This window comes from Saimiri boliviensis, chromosome 5 (genome assembly GCF_048565385.1).
Source record: "Saimiri boliviensis isolate mSaiBol1 chromosome 5, mSaiBol1.pri, whole genome shotgun sequence".
Taxonomy (NCBI): domain Eukaryota; kingdom Metazoa; phylum Chordata; class Mammalia; order Primates; family Cebidae; genus Saimiri; species Saimiri boliviensis.
In genome coordinates this window covers 14,081,753-14,107,357 of record NC_133453.1, presented here as the reverse complement: position 1 = coordinate 14,107,357, position 25,605 = coordinate 14,081,753, and the positions used below count along the sequence as shown (strand labels likewise).

The 25,605-nt window shown below is 39.7% G+C and overlaps 1 protein-coding gene across 3 annotated transcripts in view; it reads left to right on the top strand.

The window, feature by feature from the left end:
• The window catches only part of COL4A3 (collagen type IV alpha 3 chain), a 146,736-nt gene extending 125,120 nt beyond the window's left edge, over nucleotides 1–21,616 (top strand). For 2 of the 3 annotated variants that reach the window (XM_039469578.2, XM_003925461.4), the window contains 17 exons: nucleotides 9–98; nucleotides 437–576; nucleotides 3,463–3,589; nucleotides 4,714–4,794; nucleotides 5,190–5,288; nucleotides 5,492–5,539; nucleotides 7,882–8,067; nucleotides 8,918–9,048; nucleotides 12,889–12,961; nucleotides 13,709–13,780; nucleotides 13,869–13,994; nucleotides 14,834–14,932; nucleotides 17,527–17,736; nucleotides 18,700–18,877; nucleotides 19,000–19,114; nucleotides 20,500–20,672; nucleotides 21,532–21,616. In XM_039469578.2, the coding sequence (XP_039325512.2) occupies nucleotides 9–98; nucleotides 437–576; nucleotides 3,463–3,589; nucleotides 4,714–4,794; nucleotides 5,190–5,288; nucleotides 5,492–5,539; nucleotides 7,882–8,067; nucleotides 8,918–9,048; nucleotides 12,889–12,961; nucleotides 13,709–13,780; nucleotides 13,869–13,994; nucleotides 14,834–14,932; nucleotides 17,527–17,736; nucleotides 18,700–18,877; nucleotides 19,000–19,114; nucleotides 20,500–20,672; nucleotides 21,532–21,616 (2,033 nt within the window). Of the gene's footprint in view, nucleotides 1–8; nucleotides 99–436; nucleotides 577–3,462; nucleotides 3,590–4,713; nucleotides 4,795–5,189; nucleotides 5,289–5,491; nucleotides 5,540–7,881; nucleotides 8,068–8,917; nucleotides 9,049–12,888; nucleotides 12,962–13,708; nucleotides 13,781–13,868; nucleotides 13,995–14,833; nucleotides 14,933–17,526; nucleotides 17,737–18,699; nucleotides 18,878–18,999; nucleotides 19,115–20,499; nucleotides 20,673–21,531 lie in introns of those variants that run through there. The other variant, XM_074398943.1, reaches the window with a different exon arrangement.
• The last annotated feature ends 3,989 nt before the right edge of the window (nucleotides 21,617–25,605 follow it).

Genomic DNA, 25,605 nt, shown 5'->3' with positions numbered 1-25,605 from the left:
TTCTCAAGGCCCCAGAGGAGATTTGGGCAGCATTGGGAATCCTGGAGAACCAGGACCACGTGGTGTGCCAGGGAGCATGGGGAACATGGGTATGCCAGGTAATGCATAAAGTCCTGTTATAAGCCCACAAGCTCATGATGGGTCAGGATTCCAGATTTTCTGTGTTATGCATTGTTTTGGTTTTCCACTTGGTAGAAAGCCTATATTTAAAAAAAACTAGATTTGCTATTAGACAAATATACTATGTGCAACTAGAATAGGGGTGAGAACAAAATAAATATTGATGTTATATAATAATCATCCATTGTAACTACCTGATGTATTTGCAATTCTGAAAAAGCAATTCTTGGAAGACAGCTTATGCAAAGGTGAAAAGTAGAAAACTTCAAGTTCCTCATGTTTATCTATTTTACCTAATTTTTCTCCCTAATTTCAGGTTCTAAAGGAAAAAGAGGAACTTTGGGATTCCCAGGTCGAGCTGGAAGACCAGGCCTCCCAGGTATTCACGGTCTCCAGGGAGATAAGGGAGAGCCAGGTTATTCAGAAGGTACAAGACCAGGACCACCAGGACCAACGGTATACAGGCCAATGAAATATTTACATTTTGGTGGTGGAGTGAGCCCCTTGAAAAATATCAACAAGTACCCAGATTCAATGTGGGCAGAGAAAATTGAAATTATTGCTATACTTTCAGACAGTTATTTGGATTTTTAAAATCCTATATCCACTGCTGAGGATGCTTGTCTGTCACAGAGCTGTCAACTTCTGAAAATCTCTTTCAGTCACCAAGGAATTTCTCACACTGTCCCTGCAATTTAGGTGTGCTGCCAGAAGAGGGCAGTGATTACAGGTCCATGCAATCAGATGGGACAGTGGGTTTTTTTCTTGTGATACAAAGTGGCCCATTTCTACTGTACCCATCTCACACAGACTTAGAAAAATAAATTTCCAAACCTTCTAATAAAAAGCACTTGTCAGCCAGGTGTGGTGGCTCACGCCTGTAATCCCAACACTTTGGGAGGCCAAAGTGGGCAGATCACAAGGTCAAGAGACCGAGGCCATCCTGGCCAACATGGTGAAACCCCATCTCTACTAAAAGTACAATAATTAGCTGAGCATGGTGGTATGTGCCTGTAGTCCCAGCTATTCGGGAGGCTGAGGCAGAAGAATCACTTGAACCTGGGAGACGGAGGTTGCAGTAACCCAAGATTGCGCCACTGCCCTCCAGCCTGGTGACAGAGCAAGATTCTGTCTAAAAAATAATTAAATAAATTTTTAAAAAATACTTGTCTTACTAAGACATAGCAAAAGATACAAAATCACTTTACACCATCATTAGAAAGCAAACAAAATCCTAAGATACATTTATCTTTCTTGATTTAGAACTTTTTCTGTGTAATGGGATGGAAATACTTAATCTTGCTTCAGTATTTTCAGTGTTTGTGCTCTGTCAAATTGAGGTTGGATCTTCAAGCCCTTACTACTGTGTTATACAAAGCAGCAATCAAATGTTTCAATAAGACTTGGCTGCTTTCTTAGGTTCATTCTCTCCCAAATTTTCTCAGTACAGCTTTCACACTAAAAGCCAGAGAGAGACCACTAGAAATGGTAACAGAAGTTCCTATAAGCAGAGGTTACTAACATGGGATTTCATGGACTCCTGAAAAAATCTGTGGGATCCCAAGAAGCCCAGCAACCTCTTGAAATTAAATGCAAACGTTTGAAAATGTTTTTGTAGAGGAGAGTCTATTTTTCAGATTTAGATTTTTAGATTTTTCAAGAATATATGACTCCAACATATAAAAATTATTACTTAGGGAACCTCTCCCTCGTTTTTGAGACAATAAAATATCACCTTTCCTAAAGTTTTCCACCAGCCATAGTCTCCAGCAGTGATTGCTAAAACAAGAAAAAATTTATACACCACGCAGACCAAAGAAAGCAACTGTTTATTACTTGGAGCACAGACAAATGTCTTTGTTCTTTTTTTTTTTTGAGATGGAGTTTTGCTCCTGTTACCCAGGCTGGAGTGCAATGGCGCGATCTCGGCTCACCGCAACCTCCGCCTCCTGGGTTCAGGCAATTCTCCTGCCTCAGCCTCCTGAGTAGCTGGGATTACAGGCACGCACCACCATGCCCAGCTAATTTTTTGCATTTTTAGTAGCGACGGGGTTTCACCATGTTGACCAGGATGGTCTCGATCTCTTGACCTCGTGATCCACCCGCCTCAGCCTCCCAAAGTGCTGGCATTACAGGCATGAGCGACCGCACCCGGCCATGTCTTTGTTCTTTATATTTATATTAAGTCCTCAGAAAACCAGAGATTGCTTCCACTGAGATATCTGCTCAATGAGAAATCCTATTTGACTTCACATTCGATTAATTAATAGTTTCATTTAAAGTTTTCACAGGTAACCACCAGAATAAATTGTTAGAACTCTGCATTGAGCACAAAATGAGCTGGTTTTACTATGTCACCAAATGAGAGTAACAGAGTGGTATATTTTAATTGACTACCATAGAAATTTTGTAAATCTTTATCCAATCTATATGTTCTGGCTTGTCATAAGACTGAAGTAAAGATTTAATGAATATTAAATCATTGGAAGGTTTTTAAAACATGTGATTGACATATTTATCCACATGCATAGTATTTGCAGGACACATCTTTATTTAGTCTGTTTCTTTCTTACCCCCAGCTAGTCATCACAATTTGTAATTATATATTTGTGGGATTATTTAATACCTATCTCCTTACTGGTCTCTGAAGCCCTATGAAGGCAGGGACTGTATATGTCATAGATCTATATAGGTTACTATTATATCCTGCTAAGAGCTGGCTTCCTGAATATGCTACCAGTGCAGTTACAGAGGTCCTGTGCTAAGAAGGACCTCCATACTTTGTCTGATGCGATGCGACTGCTGTCTTGAAATTCTTTTTAGAAAGTTTTAAGGGAAGCTGCATTTTCATTTTGCACTGGGCCCCATAAACCTTGTGGCCCATTTTTTTTTTTTTTTTTTTTTGAGACGGAGTTTCGCTCTTGTTACCCAGGCTGGAGTGCAATGGCGCGATCTCGGCTCACTGCAACCTCCGCCTCCTGGGTTCAGGCAATTCTCCTGCCTCAGCCTCCTGAGTAGCTGGGATTACAGGCACGCGCCACCATGCCCAGCTAATTTTTTGTATTTTTAGTAGAGATGGAGTTTCATCATGTTGACCAGGATGGTCTCGATCTCTTGACCTCGTGATCCACCCGCCTCGACCTCCCAAAGTGCTGGGATTACAGGCTTGAGCCACCATGCCCAGCTGGCCCTCTTATTCCCAGCACCTATCACAGTGCTGGCAGATAGCAAATACTAAATATGAATTGATGAATGAATGAATTAATGAATAAAGTTTATACTGAATTCTAACCACATATCCTGCTTATATGAGAATTTTAAAGGTGTTTGGCTAAATTTAAGGGGGATCCAGGACTGCCGGGTGATATGGGAAAGAAAGGAGAAATGGGGCAACCTGGCCCACCTGGACATTCGGGGCCTGCTGGACCTGAGGGAGTCATTGGAAGTCCTGGAAGTCCTGGCCTTCCAGGTAAGGCTTGGGTCTACAATTCTAAAACCGAGAAGCAATACTCATAGTGTAGCCCTCTGAAATCATTGTGGTAAACAGAAAGCTATTTATACTTTTATGCTACAGTTGCTTTTATTCAACTTTGAACTTCAAATTCGAACACACTAAGAAACAGAGAATTCATTAAGAAGAGCCTAGTTTTACTAATCAACCCATTTGGTGGACTGAAAAATAAAAATATGTTCCTATAAACACTTTTGAAGAACTGCCTCAACAAATTCAGCCTAAGGATGCAAAATGTTAGCCACTGTACAATCGTGTCTGTATTAGTTTGTTCAGGCTTCCATAATGAATACCACAGACTAGGTGGCTTAAACTACAGACATTTATTTTCTCAGAATTCCAGCAGCTCCAAGGCTGTGATCAAGATGTCGGCAGCGTTCATTTCTTCTGGGGCCCCTGTTCTTGGCTTGTGGATGGGTATCTTCTTCCCGAGTATTCCAGGTGTCTTAATCTTCTCTTCTTATAAAGACACCACTTATATTAGGGCCCACCCTACTGACCTCATGTTAATGTAATTACCTCTTTACCAACCCTATCCCCAAATACAGAGTAATGTTCTGAAGTACTGAAGGTTAGGACTGCAACATATAAATGTGGGGACAACACAATTCAAACTACAACACTGTGTTCTGACTCTTTTTCGAACACATTTCTGAACTGAATTTTGGCTTTCTTGCTTATTAGCTTACATTCAGGTTAAGGGTTTTGTTTTATTAAAAATAACTGTGAAACTATTGGGTTGCAGATTCAGATCTTACTTAAATACAATAAACTACCTGTTCAAATACAGAAAATTTCAGTAAAATTTGCATTTAACTCATAATTAATATAAAATTGCATATTGAGTGGTCCTTGTGGTTGGTGTACACACATCTTTGAAAATGATTCGACATATCTCTGCAGTGGTTCTCTGGGGAAACAGCAGCCTGGACAAAACCCTGGGGTGACCTTGCAACAGGAGACCTTCCTTAAGGTCAGCATGAGCACGGCTGACTATAAAAGCAGACCGTTTCAGTCACTGTTGTAATCATTTATCCTTTGGTGCTCTTTTTTTTTTTTCCTTCCCCTCTCTTCATTTGTAGGAAGGCCAGGTCCTCATGGTGATTTGGGTTTTAAAGGAATCAAAGGCTTCCCGGGCCCTCCAGGAATCAAAGGCCCTCCAGGTTTCATTTTTGCACTTTCTCTCTTTCCTTTTCATGTGGGAGGCACATTTTCTCCTGAGGTTTTAATTTCTGTAAACGTACTACTCTATTATAGATGATTGCTCCTCGTTACTCGGTATCCAGAAAAAAAATACCAAAAAATAGGGTTAGACATTTCTATTTATTTAATTCAAATATTTGGCAACCTATTCCAAACTAATCTTCTGCATGATAATGGTAATCTGTGTGTGGTTTTCCCTGGGAACATAGCTTCACATGGCTACAGTTCTGAAAAATAGCCCCTTTAACACAATTTGACACATCTCCCTAGTATTCCCATTAGGCCGTTGGCAAGAAATAAATCCTCTTTTTGTATACCATAGTTTTTGTTTGTTTGTTTGTTTGTTTGTTTTCAGGTCTTCCGGGATTCCCAGGATCTCCTGGACCAATGGGTATAAGAGGTGACCAAGGACGTGATGGAATTCCTGGTCCAGCCGGAGAAAAGGGAGAAACAGGTACAACTTGCTCATTATCTTTGATCCTCTAGTTTTATTTTGGATAGAATTATTAGTAACATTGTAATCCTTTGCTGCTCTAAAGATTTTTCTCTGATAGAATGGATTAACATGTTTTTGGTTGTACTAATTAAACTTCTGTTATAGATATATAATGTAATGAAACTGACCAAATATTAATATGCCAAGATTATCTCTTTCAGGTTTGCTGGGGGCCCCTCCAGGCCCAAGAGGGGATCCTGGTGCTCAAGGTAAGCAGTTCTTCTTCCCTGTCCTCATGTATACATTTTCAAGGAGAGAAAGAAGTTGAATGTGCTTGAAATATAAAGTAAGCTTAACCTAGGGAATTAAAGATGTTCCAGTGGTAATACAGGTTATTTATCATCTTGGTCTTCAATTGAAAATGTTTAATTATTACCATCACAACAAATGGAACTAATTAGAAACTGTTACTGAATTTTGGAATTTCCTAAGAAAGTCTTGAAAAACTAAAAAGGATTCTTCTGTATATGCCTTGCTGTTGTTAGCATGGTTTAACGTACCACCTCCTAAAAGGTGAAGACAGAACTGATAGGTTCTCAGTGAGCATCTGTCCCTGCTGTTCTGAGACACAGGAGTAAACCGAATCCTTTCCTACCTGTTATCTTCGTAGGTCTGATTCCAACTCCCAGGTCCAGCTTGCGGTCCATGCTATTGTTTATTAAAGGCTACCCAGAGAGTCTCTCAACATCTCAGACATGGCTGTTTACTGAACATGTCTTTCAAAGTATTTACAAGTTTTTGTTTGACAGGCCGCAAGTCTGGATTTCTCACATCAGTGCTTTACAAGATAAGCGCTTCTTTTAACTCTTTCCCATTTTCTAGTGAAACCTTCCAGGAGAAACACACTATTTGCACATTTCATTGACCTGTCTCAGCCACAGGTCCTATGAATGGGAGCTCATTTCATTAGCAAAGAGGCCTAGCACGCTGAAGGCCCCTAGTTATTGATGCTCATGCAAACCAGCAAAGAGCAGCTCGATGCCAATAAGAAACTCAGGTGGGCAGGAACCACCTCTTCACAGAACAGTTAAAGTGTAAAGGTACACATAGAGCTGTTCTCTCCCATTTGTTTCTTATTGGTTTGATCATTCTTTTGGTTAAACTCAGTCTTCTCCCCTCTCTCAGACCTCTCCCTTCCCAATGAGCACAAAGGCTTTTCCTGTTCCACAGTGTAGTTTTAGAATTGTGATCAAGAGGAGAGTTGCTCTCCATGCTCCCAGGCTAACTCACAGTTTAATCATTTGGAATGAGAACACTAGCTTTTCACTGGAAATAAAATTTGGTATAAAATGGTCATACCTTAGGTTAAAAAGCCTTAAAAGTAACAAATGGCCTAATTACGTAAGTGAATGATTATGCACCTCAATCCCTCTAGGGTAACTTAATATGGAGAAGAGTTCATTGAGACTTGGAAGGTATGAATCCTTTTAATTAGTTTATTCTCCCAAATCCTAAAAAGAAATCATATTGCAGAGCATGTAATCATTTTAATGAACATGAAATATATAATCCAAGACATCTTGGTGTTTCAGGTCACTGCCATGCAAAAACAGTATTACAAAGCTTGGAGTGAACTGAAGTCATCTAAGCACTTTCTTTTAAAAGCATAAAGTACAGGCATTAAGAAGCTAAAGGATGTGAATAGACATAGGGCTAAACAGTCAATATTCATCAAATTGGTTTTCACTATAAGTCTTCACTATATAATAACTCCCAAGCCCTCCCCTGAGCTATTAGCCTCCTTCCCCTTCTCCCTCTCCTTCTCATATCTATCTTTCGTTTTCATGCCATTTACTACTTCTAGAATAACAAGAGATGGGAGAGAAGAGGGAGAGATTATTTTCAATTCATACAATATTTTTCATTCATGAATGTCAAAGCATAATTTCTTGTGCTTTGTGACCTTTAAGTTGTGACCTTTTTTTGCAGGGGGCAAGGGGGATTCTTTGGTAAATCCAAACCTCCTACTATTCCTATTAATGGGGGATGAGGGGGGAGGTTAACTAAAGGACAGAATAAGGATTGCAATTTTGTTCCTCCTTTGTCTGGGTTTAGCTGGATAATACTTCAAATGCACATATCAGTGCAATGCAGTTTAACTCCTTATGCTCTAATGGGTTATCAGTGACTCAATAATATCAACATGATTAAGTTCATCAGCTGGTAATAACTGAGGCTCACATTTACCATAACACTTTAGAGCTTATACCACGCTCTTCTGTCTGTATGTTATCTCACTTGATCTGAAAGAAGTAGCTAGAATGGGTATTACCTTCATTTTTAAAATAAGAAAATCAAAATTTGTTAACAGTAAGTAAATCTGAAGTGACTTTGCCAAGATCAAACAGCTAGTTGGAGACAGAGTCTCAACTCAGTTTTTGTAGCTCTATATTGCATTTACCAGCAATATATTATAAAATACATATTTTAGAAATATATATTCTGAATCTGAACACTTTTAAGCAAAGTACCTACATTATTAAAGATAGCCACGAACTCTAACTCAACCATATGGACATTAAAGAAACTTATCAAGCCTTCTTCTTTGCAGGAGCCAAAGGAGACAGAGGAGCCCCAGGTTTGCCTGGCCTCCCTGGCAGAAAAGGGGCCATGGGAGATGCTGGGCCTCGAGGGCCCACAGGCATCGAAGGATTTCCAGGGCCACCAGGTCTGCCGGGTGCAATCATCCCTGGCCAGAAAGGAAACCGCGGTCTGCCAGGCTCAAGAGGAAGCCCAGGTAGAGGGTTTACTTTCAAATAGCATAAAAGAACAAAAATCATATTTGACCTCAAAAGTTTTCAACCTCCTCCTCATGTTACCTCATTGCTTCTTCTTTCCCTATGGTCATCTCCATTCTTCCTCTACCCATGGTTCCCACACCGAGCAGTTGTCAAGGCAGGGTGGCCTGTTTGAGAGATGCATAGTTAATAAATTAATGAGCCTAGCCGGATACAGTGGCTCACACCTGTAATCCCAGCACTTTGGTAGGCCAGGGCAGGTGGATCACTTGAGGTCAGGAGTTCAAGACTAGCCTGGCCAACATGGTGAAACCCTATGTCTACTAAAAATAGAAAAATTAGCGGGGCTTGGTGGTACATGCCTATAATCCCAGCTACTCTGGAGGCTGAGGTGGGAGAATCGCTTGGACCTGGGAGGCAGAGGCAGCAGTGAACTGAGATTGCACCATTACACTCCAGCCTGAGCAACAACAGAGCAAAACACTGTCTCAAAAAAAAAAAACAAACCTAATTCATTAATTAATTAGCCTAAAAGACAGTGATGCATTCATTCAACTCTATTTGTTGAGCGTCTATGCTGCATCAGGAGCTGGACTAAGCTCTAAGGAAGCAGGCACATACCCTGCTCTAACACACCCTCATTGAAGAGAAGCAGATCTTGCCAGTGCCAGGTGCTTCACTAGCATCATCTCATCCAGTCTTTACCACAATCCCATCATATGCCCAAGGGAAAGAATGTTTGTGGTAATGCTAAGTGAAGGGTTTACACTTTCTTAGAAAGAATCACTGATAGATAGAAACTTCCAAGCTCCCTGGCTGGCAAGACTGACAGATTTTTCATAAATTCAGGCAAGCCCGGTCCCCCTGGACCTCCAGGGAGTCACGTAAAAGGCATAAAAGGAGACAAAGGGTCTATGGGCCACCCTGGCCCAAAAGGTCCACCTGGAACTGTAGGAGACATGGGACCACCAGGTCATCCGGTGAGTGTGGATAATTATTTTGACTCATTATTAATTCAATATCAACTTATTATAATTGTTCTTATATTGCATTTATATTGTGTATTGTCGATGTTGCTAACTGTAGTAGTCCATTCTCATGCTGCTAATAAAGACATGCCCAAGACTGGGTAATTTATAAACAAAGGGGGTTTAATTGACTCACAGTTCTACATGGCTTGGGAGGCCTTGAGAAGCTCATAACCACGGTAGAAGGCACCTCTTCACACCACAACAGGAGAGAGAATGAGTGCCGAGTGAAGGGGGAAGCCCCTTATAAAACCCTCAGATCTCATGAGAACTCGCTATCACGAGAACAGCATGGGGAAACCCACCCCCATGATTCAATCACCTCCACCTGGTCTGTCCCAGGACATGTGGGGATTATAGGAACTATAATTCAAGACGAGATTTGGGTGGTGACACAGCCAAACCGTATCATTAACATTGACTTACTGTTAGTACAAGAGTATTATTATGCTCTTATAAATTGACTGCCAGATCAAATGTGCCCAGGGGTAGCAAAAATTTACAATCTTTTTGATGCATCTGTGCAGTGTGCCTAAGGGAACAGAGTCCAGAAGGTTCAGAAAATCAAAAAATCTTCAGAGTTGGAATGATTTGGCCTCTAAGAGGCCTCCAAAACTTTGGTCTGTATGAGACTCACCTCTACAGCATTTCAGGCCCTTGCTTATTTAGACCCTGAGGAAGTCCAGTGATGGAGTCTTCAGAAAGCAGCTAGGAGTTCGGAGTCAACTCTAAGTGACATTGTCATTTTCCCTCTCTTTATATGCTTCTGAAGTTTTCTGCGTTTCCCTGTAAATGTCTATTTATTTTCTGGCCCCCATCATGCTTGCCAATATTTCTAAAAAACTGCCATTTCTTGCCAATTATTTTATTCCTGGATACTTGGTTCTTTCAAATTCAGTTTAACTATTTATCAGCTTTGCCTCTATACTGAATACACCCTAGTTTGTCAGTATCTCCCTACAAACTATAGCCCTTGGAATGAATGCCCTCCAGAAGTAAGAACTCAGTACCCCAGTGAGTGGCTAAAAGACAGAAGGGCCTACTGTCCAGAGCGTCACCATTTTAGGAATCTGACCTAAAATTTTACTTGGGCTGTCGGGCTGGCTTGCCTGTCTCGACATTGCACTTATAATCAACTAAAGTCCATGGGCCTTTTCCTTATGAATTGCTACTAAGTTTTCTCCATTATTTCTTGTCTAGCTTGTTGTTGATGTTTATTTTGGACCGAAGTGTAGAACTTTTACATTTATCAATCTTACACATCATCTTATTCATTTAGGCCTGTGTGTCTAGCTTGTGATCTCTCAATTCACATTCTCTCTCTACACCACATCCGTCATCCCGGGCTTTCCCTTAGCAGCATAATAAATAAGCTGACCCCTCTGTTTACATCAAATCCTTGGAGACAGATGTTGAATAGATGAATGTGACTCAGGGATCACAACTGAGTGTCTACTCTGTGCCAATGGATAGAAAAATAAAAAGCTACAGTCCTTTGCCCTAGAGGAGCCCACAATAAAGTAAGAGTGACAGACACAGAGACAGGCCATTTTCACACCGTGGAGGAATGGCAGGGGACTGTGGGAACACAGAGGAAGGATATTTAATCCAGACTACAGGGGGAAGGCACTCAGAAAAGCTTCCTCCTTGAATAGACAATGCCTGGCCTGAGTCTTGAAAGATGCATAGGAGTTATCCAGGAAAATACGAAAAGCAGGGTTATGGATGGAGTAGAGGAAAGGAGCTTTCTGAGCAACATGACAATGGTAATCGGTGTGTGTGGCAAAAGCACAACTCTATTACTGGAGCTGAAGTGGGAATGAGGACACCTTGGGAGAAGTCTGGAGGGCTAAGCAAGGGTCAGGTAATGGAGGTCTAGTTTTCTAGACTAAGAAGAGGGAGACATCATTTGTTGATCCAAGAAACACTTACAAAGCCGCTCTGTATACCCAGAGTTCTCTCTCTACAAACTGGAATTAATCCTTTAATAAACTGCCTTTTGATGTGACCATTTACCAACCTTTAAATCTTCCCTGTTGCTCTATGCAGCAGCCATTTTGTGTATAAAAACATGGTAGAGAGATCTGTGCTTTGACAATTCATATATAAACACAGAACATCTACAGCATAACTCATTTTCTCCTCTACTAACCTCATCGGTGATGCATAATGAGGTTCTTTGCCATAGTTTATTGTTAGGGATCACTTTTAAGCTCTCTTGGTATTTGACTTTCAGAATCTACCTTTAAAAGTTTTTGGGTTTTCTTTTTTTTTGGAAAATGACATATTTGCCCATCTTCAGTCTGTAGGTGTCTCTCATGTTCTCCATGATTCTTTGAAAGTTGCCAATTTGATCCATGGTTATGTCTAAAGACACTGGGATGTATAAAGCTTGGTTTGGAAATACAGTCTGGTGATTTCATGGTCATTCATAGGTTTCTACACCTACAGTTGAAAGATAATTCTTGATGGATGTCTCAACTGACTTGGTCCCTTTAACAGCTTCCACCTTGCATGGAACAGCTCCCTCCTGCTGCCAGGAAAAACCCTGGCACCAGGCCCTTTTTCACAGTCACCTTAGCATCAGGAGAAGAGGCAGACATCAGAAGCCAGCAAGTCCTTGACCAGATGGTTCTGTTTTCTCTCTCTCCTTTTTAAACAACACTTTATCAAGCAATCAGATGCCTCCTTCTTTGGTCTTCTTGCTCCAAAGACAGTTGGTTCAAGGCCAGTTTTATTCTTGGCACTTTCGTGACCCTGAAAGCCCATTATTCTCAGGTAATAGTATTATCTCAATTCATATGGACAGTATGAAAGTAGATTTAGCATATGTTTCAACAAATAGCTCTTTTCAGAAGCCCTGCTCCCTTCTCCCTCCTCCTATGGCTTTGCTTGAGCATCTCCTGACTACAGAGCCATGTGAGCCTCACAAGAAGGGAGTACCTCCTCCCCACTTAGATCATTGCATCCTTGTCAAACATGCCTGTCAAATACTCTCTCGACAACCCCTGTACACTCCCATCCCTGGATACTACTTCTCCTATCACCATGATCAAGAGTAATTTATGGTTCTGCTACTTAGTTAGAATGATGCTTGGGTGCCGTAATTCAACAATGGTTTTGTTGTCTTTACAACAATTATGAATACAGATTATAATTTTCATTGTGGGCCAGGCATGGTGGCTCACTACTATAATCCCAGCACTTTGGGAGGCCGAGGTGGGCAGATAATTTGAGGTCAAGAGTTCGAGGCCAGCTGAACCAATGTGGCAAAACCCTGTCTCTATTCAAAATACAATTAGCCAGGCGTCGTGGTGCATGCCTGCAATCCTGTAATCCCAGCTCTTCAGGAGGCCTGAGAATTACTTGAATGTGGGAGGCAGAGATTGCAGCAAGCCAAAGTCATGCCACTGCACTCCAGTTTGGGGGACAAAATGAGACTCTGTCTCAAAAAAAAAAAAATCATTCTGGCAGCACTGGGTTGCTCCATTTAGGACACAGAATATCTAGTTGTACCCAATACTAAAACAACATACATTACCATTAGAAAGTATGTTTGCTCTTGGGCTTAACGGAGCTTTTATTTCACTTTTAAAATGATAGTCCTAAGTAAAGGTTCTAAGTGGTCGGAAGAGTTACAGCCTTGATTAAAAGATAAAAATGATGTCTGCTAACTTCAGCTTACCCTCACCCAACATAATATTATACTCTATTAGCATGTTTTAGAAACTGCTGTGAATTTTCTGATTTTAAAAATTTGTTTTGGTTCTGCTCCCTTTATTTGAAATATAGGGAGCACCAGGCACTCCAGGTCTTCCAGGCCTCAGAGGTGATCCTGGATTCCAGGGGTTTCCGGGTGTGAAAGGTACTGCTTTTGTGCATTGCTCTTTACATGCAAATACAACCTCAATTCATATTTTGGGGCACACAGCGTTTGCTGAAGTACAGACAGCTGGGGGCAGTACAAATAGGAACTCGATATGAATGAAGACGGAATAATCCACTACACTATTTCAAGATTCTTTAAAATAGAGTATTTCTCCAAATCATAGCTCTTCATAACCTTCTTTTATCTGTGTAAAAGACTGCGACTGGAAGAGAAATCTTACCACTTTATTAGTTCATATCAAATATTCTATAGTACTTAAGAGAATTCCTGACATAACTCTAGGCTCTTAATAAAGCTAGAGTAATAAGCTGAGAAAGTAGGTAACTATGACAACCAAGCAATATAATTCAGCAGATGGTAAAACAGGTTTTAATGTGACTTTGTATCTTACCTTAAATATCAAACTGGTTTCTGAACTCAAAAAGTGAACTCTTAGCAACATTTCCCCTTTAATGTTAAAATACAGGTCCTTAATGCCCACTTCTAGAATATATTTCCTCACAAACTCATTAAGTATGACCTCCTGAGTCCCAGTGACATGCCAAAACCCATGTGAACAAAATGAAATTGTAGCCCTTGTGACAGAACCCACGGGACAGAGCCTCCAGGCACACATCTAGCATTTACCCTTAGAGTCAATCATTATCAACCTGAAGAACTAGGAAACCCATTGATCTAAGTGGAATCACATTGTTTTGTTGTTGTTGTTGTTGTTGTTTTTAGGAGAAAAGGGTAATCCTGGATTTCTAGGATCCACTGGACCTCCAGGACCAATGGGGCCAAAAGGACCACCTGGTAAATATATTTCCTTACTTTTACTCTCAATGAAGAAAAGTAACGCATCCATGAAGCCATCATCTTCTTCTTACGTTTATGTCAACAGGTATACGTGGAGACCCTGGCACCCTTCAGATTATCTCCCTTCCAGGAAGCCCAGGGCCACCTGGCACACCTGGAGAACCAGGGATGCGGGGAGAACCCGGGCCACCAGGGCCACCTGGAAACCTAGGTGTGAGACTGGAAGCACTGACTTGGATCACTAGGAAGTGGTTGAACCAAAATACCTGTACACTGCTTTGGAAACAGCTGATACAACTTCACAAAAAATGTTGAACATGACGGAAGTGGTTTTCACAATCAGCCTTAGGATTGAGCTTATTTTACGCTTGTCCAGCAAATAAAAGACCTTGGAATCTATTGAGAGCTGTTGTTCATAGTATAACTTGAACAAATACACTTTAGAGCAGCATGTTTTTGTTTTTTATTTTTTATTAAGGTAAAGGTATTATGTCTATTTCCTATGACAACTGTCAGTCTTAAAGATCTATTTCTAAATGATTGTATATACCTGAGTTCTGTGAATTGATACTTTTCCAACACTTTGTACAGCAAAGTATTAGGGGAAAAAATGATTTAGAAATCTTTTCAAAATACTGGTGTTTGGAAATTGAACTTCATAAGCATAGCATATTGTAATAGGCTTCTGAATGAAATGATCATGCCTTAAGTTTGTCTGAATCACCAGGGAGATAAAGATATTACTTGTTAGTTTGATCAATAACAGGGACATAGTCAATTCTAGGAGAACACAAATCAAAATTGCAGCACAATTTTAAACTGCTACATTTAGTATGCTCATAGTTCATTTTCAAGAGTCTTTTTTTCCTGGGAAGTAGGGCTAACAAGTTAGGTGACTAAATCATCCTATCTTCCCCAGGACTGAGGATCTTCCCAGGATGCAGGATTTTCATTCCTGTAACTGAGAAAGTCCTGGGTTAATGGGATGGTTGGCCACATTACCCTTCATCCTATATGATAAAATGCAACGCAATGTTGGTTTCTGCCTAGGACCCTGTGGGCCAAGAGGTAAACCAGGCAAAGATGGAAAACCAGGAACTCCTGGACCAGTTGGAGAAAAAGGCAACAAAGGTTCTAAAGGACAGCAAGGTAAGCACCCAGCTTGTTTCCTCACTGAAGAAATGCTATTTCAACATACAGAGAAGCCTTGTTCAAGTGGGTGACTACACGAGTTAGGTCTTTGAGTTTCTGTTGTTCAGATCAGACCAAAGGCCAGGGATCAAATGTTCATTTGGAATATGAGAATCAAGAATTACAGGAACACACTATTTTTCCTAACTCTGAGCTGATCAGATGGGCTCCAAACTGATGCATGATTTAGCCTGAGAACAAATAGAACTAATAGGTCCTATGGGTGTTCTTCTTTCAAAAAGGCCAATACCTGTTTTTAATAACTTGTAGGAGTTGTTAGCTAATAATTATTATTTACAGGAGTGGTACATAAGTATGTAGCTAGAAAAATATTACCTTGGTATGAGCGGAAGAACAACTTAGTATCCTTTTTGAAGAAAGCCATTTTTTAAAATGCCATTCTTCATGGTGGCAGGTGCCTGTAATCCCAGCTACTTGGGAGGCTGGGGCAGGAGAATCACTTGAACCCTGGAGGCGGAGGTTGCAGTAAGCCAAGATCACACCACTGCACTCCAACCTGGGTGACAGAGTGAGAACTGGTTTCAAAAAAAAAGCCATTCTTGAACAGAATTCAACAATTCATGTGCGTCCTAAAAAGGAAAAAGGGCCTCTTAAATATAGTGTTTTATTCTGAACATATGCTGTGTCAGTTTGATACCTGGATTAATATCTACCTTATGCAAATGTTTCAAAGCACTCTTCTGGAAACTACCTTGATGTCCAAATCTTCCATTTTTAGGACTGCTGACTTTGTTAAACAAAAAATTCTAAATGTGATTTCTAAATTTACTGACACACATTATGCTCAGATCTACCATATTAAAATGGTAAAGACTGTAGACTTAAATTTTTAAAAATTCAAATATATTAATAATATTATAATATTAATTGCATAATTATATATGATTTAGTATTGTCATGGGTGCACAGTAAAGTACTATTAATCATTCAACTTTCCTTTAATGACCAAGGCTTTAATGTCCTAAGAATGGAACAACAGCAAGAGCAAGGGTACTGCAATACAAATTTTGTTGGGAATTAATTAACAAGTAGATAGTTCGTTCAATGCTATGGAGGCCTCACAAGGATGATAAAGGGATCTAAGAGTCAAACTGCATTGGCATAAACTGACAGCCTTGGCCCCTTTCTTGGAGACACAGAAATGCCTTGGCTCTCACACATTTGCATAAAAGCTTACCTCCAGTTCCTGCCCTGCTCAGTTAATCACTTTCCAATTCCTGCACAGATATCAGGAGGCATCATTTGTTTGGGGCCAATTATAGCCCTCTCTGAATGAGGGTAGGGGTTAGGAAAAGAAGAAAATGTGCATCCCCAATATATTAAAACTACGGCAATTTGGATTTTTCAGGTAAGACATCAGACTAGAGAATTTGGATGTGGCCTATTTTTTAATTTCAAAAAACAGCTCCAGGTCCCTAGAGGAGACAAGAGTGAGCAGAATTCAGAGAAAATTGAAAAAAAAAAATGTATAAATAATACTGGGGCTTTTACAAATGTTTGTGAAAAGTCCTGACTTCTGAGTCAGGACTAAACTGTGACACTGCCTGACTCCCAAGGGCATGGATGTTTGTGGGCAACAATATTTCCTGTGATGGTGTAGGCCCAAAGTATAACCATCTCTGCTTCCTTAGGACCCTAAAGAACCATGGCCCAAGTCTGATTGCGGAGGGAGTCAGGGTGCAGTGGCAGCACAAATGGATGGGGGTGAGGAGGTGGTGGCCAATGCAGGTACCATAAATAATAGCTGTTCAATGAAAGAAAGGAGAAGGAAGTTCAAGAGGAATGAAAGAGAGGATAGCTCACTGGTTCTCATTTAGAATGTCACAAGTGTGGATTAGACTTCTCCAATTCTATACTCCGAAGTATAGAAAGTTATTTTCCACAGAGAGAAAAAGTACAGAAACCATTTACTTTGTTTTTAACTCATACAAATAAAAGAAACTAACCCTTATTACAGTAAAAACAAAAAACAAAAAACAAAAAAAAGTCTTCTCTTCTTACTTGCCTTACAAATCGATCAAAACTTTCTTGAAGTTTGAACCTTTAAAAAGAACTTTCAATATTTTCTGCAATTGTTTGTTGGAGAAATAATTTGTGAATTTATCAAAACCATAATTTTTAAATTATCTACTTGAATAGACTTGAAGTTGTAGATATTTGATTTTCCCCCCATCACACTGTAGGAGGATTCATTCATTTATTCATAAAAAACATACGTAAGACCTACCACTGTGCCAGGCCTCACAGAGGAATTGAAAGATAAAGACCTGATCTCAAAAAACTCATCAGATACACACAAAGATTGATAAGAAGAGGCACTGTGTGATAAACTGCTTAACATTTAATAATAGAGTTTGAATTTTTATAAGCCACTCTTCTCTAGGATTTCTTTTAATATTTGGGGTTCAACAGATACACACACACACACTCTCTCTCTCTCTCTCTCTCTCTCTCTCTCTCTCTTAAATCAGTACTTTGAAAAAACGGGTTTAAGATTTTGTGTTGCAATATTTAGAATGTGTTTTTTGAAGGACCACCTGGATCAGACGGATTCCCCGGTTTGAAGGGAAAGCCTGGAGACATTGGATCACCCGCAATCTGGACGAAGAGAGGTTTTGTCTTCACCCGACACAGTCAAACCACAGCAATTCCTTCATGTCCAGAAGGGACAGTGCCACTCTACAGTGGGTTTTCTTTTCTTTATGTACAAGGAAATCAACGAGCCCACGGACAAGACCTTGGTAATGCCCCAGTCCTAGTTGCCAGTTGTGTTGTTCCACAGGCAGATTGTAAATCTTTATAGCCTAGGATGCTTCCTTCTGAAGTTAAGTGTAAACAGCCTTGACTATCTCCTGGCACATTTTAAAGAGAGCAAAGAAAACAACACTGGCCTAATTTTCATTCTGGAATGTAAAATGCTGGAAGGAGCGTAGCTTGGGAATGCTAACCTAGCTCCTCCCATTCAATACAAACAATTTGCCTCTAAAACCCCCAAACCACCTGTCTGTGTTTATCTTTTTGGTGTTTTTCCTTTTTTTTTTTTTTGAGACAAGGTCTTACTTTCGTCACCCAGGCTGGAGTGCAGTGGTGCAATCACTGCTCACTGAAGCCTCAACAGGCTCAAACAATCCTCCCACTTCAGCCTCCCAAGTAGCTAGGACTACAGGCACACACCACTACACCCAGCTAACTTTTTTGATTTTCAGTAGAGATGAAGTCTGGCTGTGTTGCCAAGGCTTGTCTTGAACTCTTGAACTCAAGCAGTTCTCCCTCCTCAGGCTCCCAAAGTGCTGAGATTACAGGCGTGAGCCACCATGCCCAGCCCACGCATCTGCTCTTTAATCTCACAAATAACATCTTTTCTAAACCTTTATCTGGTTATTAGCTATTATGTACATATGAATAAGTGGAAATACTTTGAAGAAAAAACACTGTCCCAACTGACCTATGCTAGCCCCCAAGTTCTAGATCAATTAGAAAGGGCCACAGGAAGTATCAAAGGTGGGAGAAAGAGGACTTGTTTACCTATCGGATCTTTGATTTCTATCAGTATGAAAACTTTTCAGTACTTTGCAGATAACTCTTTTGTGTTGTCTTTGTCCGGTTTTTGCTGCAGGTTATGTTTTAATTAGCTTCTCTCTAGTAATGATGACAAAAACAACTTTAACTTACTGAAAGTGATACTCAGTCTGATGTTTCATTAGGAACTCTTGGCAGCTGCCTGCAGCGATTTACCACAATGCCATTCTTATTCTGCAATATCAATGATGTATGTAATTTCGCCTCTCGAAATGATTATTCATACTGGCTGTCAACACCAGCTCTGATGCCAATGAACATGGCTCCCATTACTGGCAGTGCTCTTGAGCCTTATATAAGCAGGTAAAAATCCCATCCCTTAGTTTTACAATGGGACCAAGTGAATCACTTCCCTTAGAATGTAAGGCGGCACGTTGCAGTGCAGAAAGTGGCCATGCCGCCAGAGTCTCTGTTTCATATTACAGATGCACTGTCTGTGAAGGTCCTGCGATCGCCATAGCCGTTCACAGTCAAACCACTGACATTCCTCCATGTCCTCATGGCTGGATTTCTCTCTGGAAAGGATTTTCTTTCATCATGGTGAGGAGAAAAGGAATAGGAGGTTTACAGTAAAGACTAACTATAGAATTTTGCACTGTGCTTGGTCACATGTGGTTCCCAGGATCAATGCTGCCTGGTATCAGTATGTGCAACATGTTGAATACACATTTTCTTGAAAATCTACAAATACAGTTTTTTTTTTTAATTTTGGTAAATAATGGAGTATTAAAAAAGACCTCTCAGGAAAAGATTACCTACAAATTCTATTATGGCATTCAGGTGAATAGTAGCTGCCATTTATTGATAATGGAATGCCTCTTTTTAAATTATTTTTATCTTTTGAGACAGAGTCTCACTCTGTCACCCCAGCTGGAGTGCAGTGGCTTGATCTTGGCTCACTGCAACCTCTGCCTCCCAGGTTCAAGTGAGTCTCCTGTCTTAGCCTGATGAGTGCTGGAATTACAGGCATGCACCACCACACTGGCCTAATTTTTGTACTTTTTATTTATTTTTATTTTTTAGTAGAAAAATATTTTGGCCAGGCTCGTTTCAAACTCCTGACCTCCAGTGATCTGCCCACCTCAGCCTCCCAAAGTGATGGAATTGCAGGTGTTGAGTCACTGCACTCAGCCTGGAATATCTATTTTTTATGTGACAGCTGCTCTATATACAATCTCTGTAATTTTTATGAAAATGCTGAAAAGTAATTTCTATCATCTATAGTTTTACAAACAAGAATGAAGCAATTTCCCCAAGGTCTTACAACTATTTAGTGGAAAAGACAGGATTTGAACCCAGGTCTGTGTGCTCCAAAATCTTTGTGCTCCTTTGACATTCATATGGAGATAAAAGTAAAGAAAAACAGCCTTTTAAAGAAAAAGCTTTCAGATGTAAATGCTAGTGAAGAAGTCTATGGACTGGCCATATGTGACTGTGATGATTGTTAACAGCTGCACACAGGTAGTTATTTCTTTTTTCTTTTTTTCTTGAGACAGAATCTCCCTCTGTCATCCAGACTGGAGTGCAGTGGTGCCATCTTGGCTCACTGCAATCTCCACCTACTGACTCACTGCAATTTCTGCCGCCTGGGTTCAAGCGATTCTCCTGCCTCAGCCTCCTGAGTAGCTTGGACTACAGGCACATGCCACCACGCCAGACAGGCGTGTTTCACCATGTTGGCCAGGCTGGCCTCAAACTCCTGACCTCAAGTGATCTGCCCATCTAGGCCTCCCAAAGAGCTGGGATTACAGGCATGAGCCACCGTGCCTGGCCACATAGGTGGTTATTTCTAATCTGTAGCATTGCTTACAGTCACCTTCTTTACTCACAGTCACCCATTCATTCAAAAAAAAAAAAAAGTACAGAATTGAAAATGTGAACCCCAATGGACAGAGTGTTTATTCAGATTTTTTACATTGTGGTAGTTCACAAGTGCAGGTTCTGAGGGCGCTGGGCAAGCACTGGCCTCCCCTGGCTCCTGCCTGGAAGAATTCCGAGCCAGCCCATTTCTCGAATGTCATGGAAGAGGAACGTGCAACTACTATTCAAATTCCTACAGTTTCTGGCTGGCTTCATTAAACCCTGAAAGAATGTTCAGGTAACTATTCACCATCAAGCTTAATCTGATGACATGATTGCAGAACTATTCAAAGGTTGCCTATGTTTTTGTGTCAATGAGTAGCCATGATCTTGTACAACTGTGCCAATAAAGACAAAATATGTGTTTTGTCATCACTAAACACATTTAACATTTGTGTGTAAATTTATAGTAAATTCCTTGATATAACCACTAAATGATTGTCTCATCTGAATTTACTGTATTGAAAGACTTGTGAATAATGTGGATTATTTAAAGGGTGGGAGTAATTTTTATTATTACAAAAACGATGATATGTAAGTTTTCATCAAGGCCTATGTTTCTTTAGTACTGCTGAATATGACTAAAATTATAAAATGCAACCATATATAGCTTTTTAGAAATATACTTCTTCCAAAAAGAGAAATAGTCCTATAACAAATTTTTTTCTTTCTTTCTTGTTTTGTTTTTTTGTTTTTTGATTTTTGAGATGGAGTCTTGCTCTGTCACCCAGGCCAGAGTGCAGTGGCACAATCTTCACACACTTCAACCTCTACTTCCCAGGTTTAAGTGATTCTCCTGCCTCAGCTTCCCAAGTAGCTGGGATTACAGGCATGTGCCATGACACCCGGCTCATTTTTGTATTTTTAGTAGAGATGAGATTTCACCATGTTGGCCAGGCTGATCTTGAACTCCTGACCTCAAGGGATCTTCGCACCTCAGCCTCCCAAAGTGCTGGGATTACAGGCGTGAGCTACCACACCCAGCCCTGTAATAAATTTCAAAATAGTGACAATATTCATTAATAAAACTCAAACTCAGCAAGTATTCCATTTTATGTATAAATCGATGAGATTTTTTTGGTTTGTTTTTATTTCAGAAAGCCTATTCCATCAACTGTGAAAGCTGGAGAATTAGAAAAAATAATAAGTCGCTGTCAGGTGTGCATGAAGAAAAGACAATGAAGCTAAAAAAAGACAGCAGAACTGCTATTTTTCATCCTAAAGAAGGAAGTAATGACAGAGCATGCTTTCAGTTAGTATTTTTCTTTACCCAAACAATATTGCTCCATGGTGATTTAGTAAGAAGTTTCAGTTTGTTTCCTCACAGAACAAAGCAGTTCTTCCAAGTCAGTTCTGTGATCTGGGTCTCTAAATCTGTGCTGTGTCAGAGTTCCCTGTGGCAAGGCAGCAACTATTCACAAAATATCACCAAAAACCGATTCCACTTGTATCCAAGGCACTGTCACTATGGTGACTGTATGAAGTCTGAATGCTACAAGTTGTGAAGTATTTGGTCCGCTGGGTTCCTACATTTCTCCTCTTCTCTTCCTGTCTTTAAAACTCAGGGAGGCTAAATCAGCGTTTGACTGCCCTGCCACCCCTTCCTGAAACTTCAGACCCTGGGTAGGGGGAGAGAAGGAGGGATGTGGTATCCAGGAGCATCATGTATAGAACTGGACTTTCAGACCTGCTGAGGACTGTAAGGCCTGATGGAACACAGAGGTGAACTGAGGTTCATGGATTTTTCCAGGACTGTTTCAAACATACCCACAGCGAAGGGCAAGAGGAGGGTTCCCTGATGGGATCATAAAAGCCTTGGAAATACTGTATGGTTTATTTTGTTAGTTTTTCAAGATTTTTTGTTGTTCATTTATTGACTTCATTTCACTGCAGCACTAAAGTCTGCTTATATTCAAAGCATATAGCATTTTCCCCCTTAGTGAATTAGCTTTCAAAGGATATTAGTACGTACATACTATGAAATATGTGTAACTTTAAATTCTCTTTTACCAGCTATGAAATGTGCACTTTATGCCCATCCCATAAATGTTGGTACATACCTTACACAATGGAGCAGTTCAATAATCCACTGAAAGAACTTAAGGCATTTGTTGGTTTATCAGACTCAGAATCTATTTTTTCATTGCTCTGAATATGTCATCATTCTAGGTTTTACAGATTCATTCCTTTGTTACTTCTCTAATTCTTCCTTTGTTAAAAAAAAAAGCAACACTTTTTGTTATATATTATTACAAGCAAGTTGAAAGAGTCCATTGTTTAAAAATCTTAATGTATCAAACAGTATAAATTGGCAGCTGTATGTCTTAAAACTTGCTTTTCAATATGTTGATACATTCCCAAGGTTACTTAATTCAACTTAACAATCATGTTATTCAGCACCAAGCATGTCCCAGACACTGTGCTAACCTACAGAGATGCTAAGAGAAAATAGAAACTTGTTTCTGATCTAATATACCAGAAAAAGCGAATCATTGCTATACTAAGAATCTCACATATACAAGAAGCTTCCCTCTCTCTCATTTTCTCTTCCTTTTCACTGATTTTCTACTTCATCATGATAATTCAGCAGGCCGAAGTAAAGGTTAAAAACAAGGTCTATGCTTAGGGAAAACCCAAAACTTCTATTTCGCTTCAAAAAAGCTAAGAGAAGATAAGGTCTGAATAATAGTAAGAAAACAAAGGTCCACAAACATTAAACTAGTGTTTTACTTGAGCATAACACTATTTGACGACTCTTAAAAGTCCAGACATCAAGAAACAAAGCTTTGAAGACGCTTCTTGATCGACCTACAGGAAGTTGGTGGTGCCGATATTTAAATTCAGGCTATTGCTTCAATCTCAATTGCTCTGTAAGTGAAAATGTGGCCCAGAGGACAGCGCAGACTATGGCCATGGTTCACATGGTTTACATCCTTCACTGTTCACGTGACTGCTGTCAAGCCATTTTTACATGTAAACTACGATATGCAGCATTTCCCTTACTTAGATTCACTTAAAAAATAAATTTGTCTGCTTTAAAAATGTCTTATTGTCCCAAGCATACTATAGTGGCATATAGAACTCGCTAATCTCTACAAACTCTCCGCAGGCCAGTAGTTCTCAAAGTGTGGTCTCTGGAAGAGCAGCATCAGCATCACCTGGGAACTTGTCACAGATGCAGATTCTAGGAACCACTCCAAACCTACAGAATCAGAAACTCTTGGGGGAGGGCCTGAAAAACCTGTGTTTTACCAAGCCTGCCACATGATTCTGACGTACTCTAAATACAGAGAAAGACTGTTCTAGACAAATACCCAAGCAACAACTCCACAGGCAGTTACCCGATACGGCTGGCTACAACTGCTCTATCCATGTCTCTTTTTAAAGTTCAAACTCACAGGTGACTCTAGGGTCATCTACTCTTACTTATAAGTAAAAGCCTTAGACTGGTGCTAATGTCAAACCGCTGGCCTCCACTCAGGCCTCCATCTTCTCATGCCCTCTTATCAGTATTTAACTTCTGAGGAAGACAAGTGATGCTAAAACCTGAAATTCCAGTGAAGCCATATGAACCACTGTTCAGTCATACTTCTAAGACTTACTTAGAAGAACTTCAGCACTAAATTATAGCTAATGTGCATGATTGTCCAGGTAACTATGAGTAGCTTATACAATTATGAAGATTTAATATTACAGGTAAAATGTAAACTGTTCCTTTAAAATTGGGGCTTCAACTTTGGAATTCCACAGTGTGTTAAAATAACACTTCTCAGAGGTCTTTCAGCAAGATAAACATTATTAAGTAACTTATTTATAAAAGTATTAAAACAATGCTTACATTTGAATTTGATGGCTAACTTACAAAGACTTTTCTGTGTATCAAATGTAACTTACTGCTACTAAACTTAATTTAATATTTACTGTATAACCAAATGAAATATATTTAAAATATATTGAATATTTTATATTGTTATATCCTGACAAGATTATAATATTTTAATGTACTAATATTTCTGTAATTATATCTAAAATATTATTTTATTGTATTGCCTAAGAATAAAAAATTTTAAAATTAAAACAGGTCCTCTTTTTTCAAAATGAAAATCAATTTTTTTTAGGATTGTAAGAACAACGAACGTTCACTGTAAAAAGAACAGACAATACGGAAAATACAAAGAAGACTATGGCCATGATCTAATCCTCACCCCCATCCAAGATGAGTGATAAATCTATTTTTAAACAAAAATGACATAAAAGGATGCTATTTTATCACCAGGTTTTTAAAAACTTAATACATAGTGGATACATTTTCACACCAACAGACAGGAATTAATCATCATTTGCACCACAGTTCATTGTATGGGCTTGTAACCTAAGGCAATGAATCCCCAATGACAGACATTTAATTTAATTATATTACAGACATATTATACGTGTGTCACCACAGGTTTGTCCAATCATTTCTTTAGGATAAATTTCTGGAAGGAACGCTGTAGAGTCAAAGGTCTCACATAATCTTAGGCTTCTGATATATATACAAAAATGCCCTCCAGAAAGGTTTCTAGAATTTTTGGCTGCATCAACCATGTAATGAAAACACTCATTTCCCTATGAATTTACCAATACTGAATACTGCTGTTTTTTTACATCTTTGCCTATTTCATTGCATTGAGGCAGAATATCTGTCACTTTTAATTAGTGTTTGTTTTTAATTAAAGAAGTATTTTGATAATTGCCTGTTTCCCTGTGAAGGACCTAATCATATCTTTGCTCATTTTTCTATTGAGGTATTTAAGAAGGCTTTACAAATCGGTAAGAAAGGCATACAGATTACAGAAATTATGGGTCATATATTTTCATAAATGTTTCCCATTTATAATACAAATACTCCTTATTCAAGGAAAGCAATTCATAAAATTTCAAAAGAGAGTTGGTAAAGAAAATGGTTTTTAATACACAAAATACAGGATGGGCACGGTAGTTCGTGCCTGTAATCCCAGCACTTTGGGAAATCAAGGCGGGTAGATCACTTGAGGTCATGAATTCGAGACCAGGCTGGTCAACCTGGTGAAACCCCATCCCTTTTAAAAACACAAAACTTCTCTGGCCGTGGTGGCCGGCACCTGTAATCCTGCTACTAAGGAGGCTGGGGCAGGAGAATGGCTTGAATC